At 33.2% G+C, this 6,606-nt stretch overlaps 1 protein-coding gene across 1 annotated transcript; it reads right to left on the bottom strand.

Moving 5' to 3' along the window:
* Positions 1-469: 469 nt before the first annotated feature.
* LOC111703644 (dnaJ homolog subfamily B member 9) lies at positions 470-4,630 on the bottom strand. Its single transcript, XM_023475657.1, has 6 exons — positions 4,590-4,630; positions 2,993-3,084; positions 1,701-1,765; positions 1,494-1,532; positions 852-1,041; positions 470-788 (listed from the first exon to the last, which is right to left on the bottom strand). The coding sequence occupies exons 1-6, from the start codon at positions 4,618-4,620 to the stop codon at positions 621-623; spliced, it is 585 nt and encodes a 194-aa protein (XP_023331425.1). The 5' UTR covers positions 4,621-4,630; the 3' UTR covers positions 470-620.
* Positions 4,631-6,606: the final 1,976 nt, after the last annotated feature.

Below are 6,606 nucleotides of genomic sequence, written 5' to 3'. Positions count from 1 at the left end.
ACCCTGTACAAAGGAGTAAAATGTAAACCCCCCTCATTAGCCGTCATTCGGTAAAGTCTTAAGAAATAAATGATTTTAATAAACGATTTAGTGATGAGAAAATAAGAATCAGTATGTTTCAGTTGCCTTGAAGCACTCAGTTATCCTTCCCAGAGAATGACTAGGAGTTTTGTAAAACGAAATTTATCGAAACTAGATTTTTAAGACTTGGAAAACTGCCAGTTATACCTAACTGTTTATAGGAAAAAAAATTTATTTACTTTTTATCACTCATCACCAAAGGAACATTAAAATGAAGTTAATAATTCCTTGAATCACCAAAGGAGCATTAAAATTAAGTTACTAATTCCTTGAATACATGAAATCAAATGATTTAAACACAGCACACCAAAATTACACAAAATAAAGGATAAATTATAAATTATATAAACAGAATAAAACAAGAATTTGGACGGACAAAATGAATATCTGAACAATTTTTTTACCATTTAGGGGGGGGGGGGGCTCAGATTTGTTAAACCCCCTGAATATCATAGTTTTCATTTTTAAAGAAAGGGATTTGAGCCCCCATTACCCATACCCCTTGTATTTGGATGAATAGTTTGATTTGACTCCTTGATTCAGGAGCATTTCGTAACAGAGGATTTAAACCCTCCGACATTTGAGACAACAGTCTTGCATTTCATTCCACGCCCTACACGCCATTCTCTGCCTTTAGAAGGAACTGCCTGTCCAAAAAAATCATCGTCGGAAAACTTAAAGAAGTTTCCAAAATGTTGTCCAAAATCCTGAAATAAAAAACAACCATTTCAAACAGGATTTTTATTTAAAACATTTAAATTCTAGTAGACCTTGAAAATGTCGTCGTCGTCAAACATGCTGTCAAAGTTGAACTTGAACGGTTTATTCTTCATGGCGTTGTTCATCTTGTAGCCAGGCGGGTGCCCGTACGCCCCACCACCACCACCAGCATTAGGACCACGACCGCGACCTCCAAGATGACCTAGTCGGGACATATCATACCGACGTCGGGACTCTGGACTACATTAATTTTGAGATAATCAAATTCGAAGTCTTACTTATGAAAGATAAAAGGATTTTCCGCTTATAAAAAATTACAAATAAATAATAAAACACATAATCTCTTAAAAGATGTTTGTTCGAAATAATCAAAACTTTCTGTCAAGGTAATAAATCAATAATTTTAAGTTAAAATAATTATCCCATAGGTTCTCAAAACGGGAGGTGCCCGAAGTAACTCCCTTGCAATCTTACCAAAATCAGAAAAAAATTTGCCTTCTCAAGCAATATTTATTAATTGAATTATGTTTTCTACAAAATTTACCAGTCTAAAAGTCGTTCAAGTTCCCAGCAAGCTATAGAAAAGAAAAACATATCTTTGAAATATTATCATTAAATTTGTTTTTGAAGTTGTTATGAATCTTTAAGATTAAAATGAAAGTTTAGAATTACTAAGATTTCTCGTATTCTTCCTTTTGAGTACATCATATGCTTCCTGTATCTGGGTAAACCTAAGTAGAGGCGTATACAGACGGGGGGGGGGGGGGGGGGGGGGGGGGGGGGGGGGCTAAGCCTCTCCTAGGAAAAGTGAAACGTTAGATTTCAAGGGGAAATTAAGTCCCAAACATTAGCTGAACTCCCCCCCCCTTGAATGTCAAATTCCTGCATACGCCCCTGACCTTGAGTAAGCTCCAGGAGCACTGTTCTTATCAGGATGGTATTTTCGCGCCAGGTCACGGAATGCCTATATCATGTTAAAATCATTTTTTTGCGAAACACTTATTCAGCAGTTAGGGTTCCAATAAAAAGTAAAAAAAGGCCAACATCATTTCTACATCCGAACCACATTCTCGTTATTTTCTCATCTGAACCGTCTCCAAAACCTCACCTCATCCATGCGTTTATTCTCTTAAAATCTGGGAAATTCTGGCTGTTTTTAAAAAATCAGACAACGTTAATATTTTGATATTTTAAATTCAATATTCTTTTTATGCCCTAACCTGACTGGTTTCTTTTTAACAACTTCTTCTTATATACCCGTCAAAACTGCAAATGACCCAAATAAACTTTTTATTGATGGAAACTCATATGGTCCCAGTTTAAAAAAATTCCAAGTAAAATTAGAAAAATTTTCGAAATACTTAAATTCCTTGCTTTAGAATAAAAACATTTAAAAACAAAAATATTTTACTGTTGTGAAAATATCCGGAAAATGTAGTGAAAAGCTTTTAAAGATGATAGAAATAAGTATGTTTTTACCCTTGTTGAAATATTGATTTTAGATACTAGTTCTATTTTCTCGGGCACATTTTGATTTCTGGAATTTATTGCTCGTTTCCGGATCAGTATATGAACCAGGGAATATCTCTGTTAAATCAGTATATAAACCAGGGAATATCTCTGTTAAATCAGTATATGAACCAGGGAATATCTCTGTTATATCAGTATATAAACCAGGAAATATCTCTGTTGAATCAGTATATAAACCAGGGAATATCTTTGTTATATCAGTATATAAACCAGGAAATATCTCTGTTATATCAGTATATTAACCAGGGAATATCTCTGTTATATCAGTATATTAACCAGGGAATATCTCTGTTAAATCAGTATATAAACCAGGGAATATCTCTGTTATATCAGTATATAAACCAGGGAATTTCTCTGTTATATCAGTATATTAACCAGGGAATATCTCTGTTAAATCACTATATAAACCAGGAAATAAACCAAACTCGTGGATTTCTAGACCTCAGCCGAGAAAAATATAGATAAATATTTTTTAAATCCAGATAAAAATTAGGAATTATCTTTTGAAAGAAAAAGGTTAAAAAGAAATCGTTCTGAATCGTTAATATAACACATCGGAAAAAAATCCCAAATTGAATGCTTGGAACACTTTTATAGTAAATTGTATGGTTGACTATTTGAAATATTAAAATAAACAACAAAAAAAACGTTTTATGCTTACTTTTTTTATATCCTTTGTGGTGGATTTCTCATCGATATTCAGGATTTTATAATAATTCTTCTCTCCTGTCGCTACCAATACCAGGACTGATCCTATATTAGCTTTAAGATAAAATAGGGGGGTAAACACCCCCCCCCCCCTTCTTCTGATGATGGTCTCCAACTTGGAAAAGGGGGGGGGGTTACTTTCCTTTCTTGATATTCCTGACAATACAAACCTTCTATATTTAGGACGGATCCTATACACTTGAGGATGAAAATAAGGAATGTAACACCTATTTTGACTCCAGGACTGATCCTACATACTTCAATCAAGGTAAGGTAATCCTACCCCTCCCACCAGGACTAATCCTTTATTCTTTAAGATAAAATGAAGAAGTAAACCCACCCTATCCACCACGCCCCAATTAAATCTATAAAGATATTCAATTTTCCAAACCTCAAGTCTTGGAAAATATAGGACTTCTTTTTCATCAAGGGTTACATTCTATTTTTATTTAAAGTGAAATATTGTTTAAGTAACCACGTCCCTTTTTCGTTATCAGGGTGCCTTTTAAAAATGAGTTTAAAAATATCGGCCTTTTGCGGCTTTTTTCATTTTCATCAAGAACATTCTATAATACATGTTAAACAATGAAAAGTGATTTACATTCAGATTTGATTGCCATTTTCTAAGATCTCTTATCCCTTCTGTCAGCTTATTGAGGATGGGTGCTTCAGAGTTACCCACAAAGAATGAGACAGTAAAGACGACCTGAAACTTAAACACATGACTATCTCATAGTTGAATTGAGACTTCTGCCTATTCTGATTTCGTAAAGATGTACGAACAAGAAGAAAAAGAAGAACAAGAAATATAGAAAAGTCAAAATATTTGCATCTGCTATTTTATTATTATTTAAAGAATAATGTTAAAATTTAGAAAAAAAATGTAAATAAAAAATAATTTCGTAAAGAAAGAAACAAGGTTTACAGCTGAAGAAAAGCGTAAATATAAGAAAACAGACGATATAAGCTCAGTACAGTCGTCACTGAAGTTTCATTCTTTGTGGGTATCCCTTCATCATCATTCTCTCTCAACCTTAGTCAATCTTTCTCTTAACAAAACTAAATTAAGTTTTTTCATCTATTGATCTCGCTATTTAAATTAGTCGTAATTATGGCAAATTAATAAAATTAAATATGCATGAAATTTACAAAATCCATGCCAACGAGGCCATGGCTTAATTTTCCGTAATGACTAACAAAACTTTATTATAACACTTTTTGCTATAAAAAAAAAATAATTTGTGACCCGTGATGAAGAAAAACTACATTGCAGAACTGCCCTTTTCCTACAGTGGTGGGCCATTATATCAATTAATGATGACACTTTTAATGAAGAATGCTTTGATTCCTAAGAAGCAATTTTCAAATTACAAGTTTACAAATAAACAAATGAGAAGCTTTATGTACTGCTCTTCAAAAGATTGATAGAAAGTTGTCGTCATTGTATTGATATATACGACAGCGACTAAAGTTTTAAACTTTATCTAGGAATGGTGGATTTTCTTAAAAGTTAAAAAAGGAAACTGCACATAAGAAAACATTGAACAAACCTAACATCAATATTCTGGTCAACTTAAACATTTTATCTGAAATAAAAAAAATGTTTATTGGTCAGTTCCAATTCTTCCAGTACAATCCCAGACGAGTTACTTTTATCTATTTATCTCTCTCTGAGTGATTAGATTTAATTGCCTATAAACATCTTGAATATAAACTTACAGAACTTTCAGTGAAACTTCTTTAGTAACTTTTCAAGAACATTAAAAATACTACACAAAGACTAACTCTGGTTGATTCTAATTCATAATATTTTGTTTGGTTTACGTGAGAGCTCTATTATATTTTATACTCCATGAACTAATCCTCCTCCTACTACTACTCCCTACCCATTATATAATTATAAAATTACCCTCTGCACTCTCTCAATATCATCAAAACAATATATTGACGAGTTTCAGCCATTTTTACCCATTCTACACTCCCTCCAGAACAAACTCGCGATATTTTTAATCATTCTACACTCCCTCCAAAACAAACTTGCGATATTTTTACTCATTCTACACTCCCTCCAAAACAAACTCGCGATATTTTTACTCATTCTACACTCCCTCCAAAACAAACTTGCGATATTTTACTTCTTCTCACTCCCTCCAAAACAAACTTGCGATATTTTTACTTCTTCTACATTCCCTCCAAAACAAACTTGCGATAATTTTACTATTTATCGACTCCAGCCATTTTTACTCTTTCTAAATTAACGGCATGTTTTTTTCTGAACTATATCTACCTTTTTCAATATTTCTTAATCTACCGTTTTCAATATTTCTTAACTTCCGGCCAATTTTACTATTTCTATACCCCCGCCATTTTACTCATCCTTCACTACCACGAAATAGTGTTATGGAATCGCCTCGCCACGGAAATGTCTCAAAAAAAACGGAACCACTCAAATGTCCACATTTTTGAGTTGCTTCCGCGATTTTTTCGTAAATCCCTCAAAACTTAGTTTTAGAGGCGTTTCCTAGCATTTTAAAGGCGTGTCCGCTTTTTGGCTGACACATATTTTTAAGGGATCTTCCAATAATTCAGAGGCGTTTCCGTATTTTTTGGAACCCCATTTTTAGTTGAGGTATTTCCTTTTAATTTTAGGCGTTTCCAAACTCAAAAATTTTAATCTCTATATCTGTGCAACCCGATGTCGTCGATCTTTGATATTTTTTAACTATTAATTCTATGAACTAGGAAAAAGCATACATTTGATTAAGGTTTACACCATCAAGTTTCAAAGAAATAGGGATTAGATAATTTGAGTTTGTGGCAAAAACTTAGTTCCTTTCTTGAACATCTTTCCCTCGTTCAAGTCCCCCCCCCCCCCCCCAATAAATTAAATATGTTTGAGAAGAGCATTAGAGGAAACAACGCAACCATAAATATTGGGAAACGACTCAATAATATTCGGAAATCCCTCAAACTTTTCGAGATTTCCAGAAATATTGCGGAAATTCTTCAAGTCATTTTTGAGGCATTTCCGTGGTGAGGCGTTCCCATAGCATCCACGAAATATAGTCCTTCTAAACTCGTTAGTGAGTCGTTATATCCTTTACGCAATTTTTACGGAGTTCAAACTCTTTTTTACACTCATTCATTACACTCATTACACTTACTGAACAATGTACATATTTATTTTGAAGCTAGAATTTACACAATATTTAGAATTGGAGAAAATATAATTCTTTGATGCATATATTCATCCATTAATAAATATTTCCCTCGTCTATATTCCCTCATTCATACATAAATTATATGCGACACATTGNTCCACTCTTCATTATCATTTAAACTAAACATTGCCCATATTTACACAAAAATATATTCGATTTTCAACAGAAATGGTAAAAAATCGTCATTTTTGCTCTTAAAGGTGGGTTGCGGTCGCGGACCAAATGAACTTTCTTTTTAAATTGAACTTAGGAAATACCCCCCCCTTTTCCTTGCAAATTCTAGAGCTAACTCCATTCCTTGATGTATTTAAAATTCAAATGTAAGAAATAGAAATTGCGAAAATAA

This window comes from Eurytemora carolleeae, unplaced genomic scaffold (assembly GCF_000591075.1).
Source record: "Eurytemora carolleeae unplaced genomic scaffold, Eaff_2.0 scaffold566, whole genome shotgun sequence".
Classification (NCBI taxonomy): Eukaryota; Metazoa; Arthropoda; class Copepoda; order Calanoida; family Temoridae; genus Eurytemora; species Eurytemora carolleeae.
Note: the sequence above shows the minus strand (reverse complement) of the source record. Positions and strands in the feature narration are given on the sequence as shown.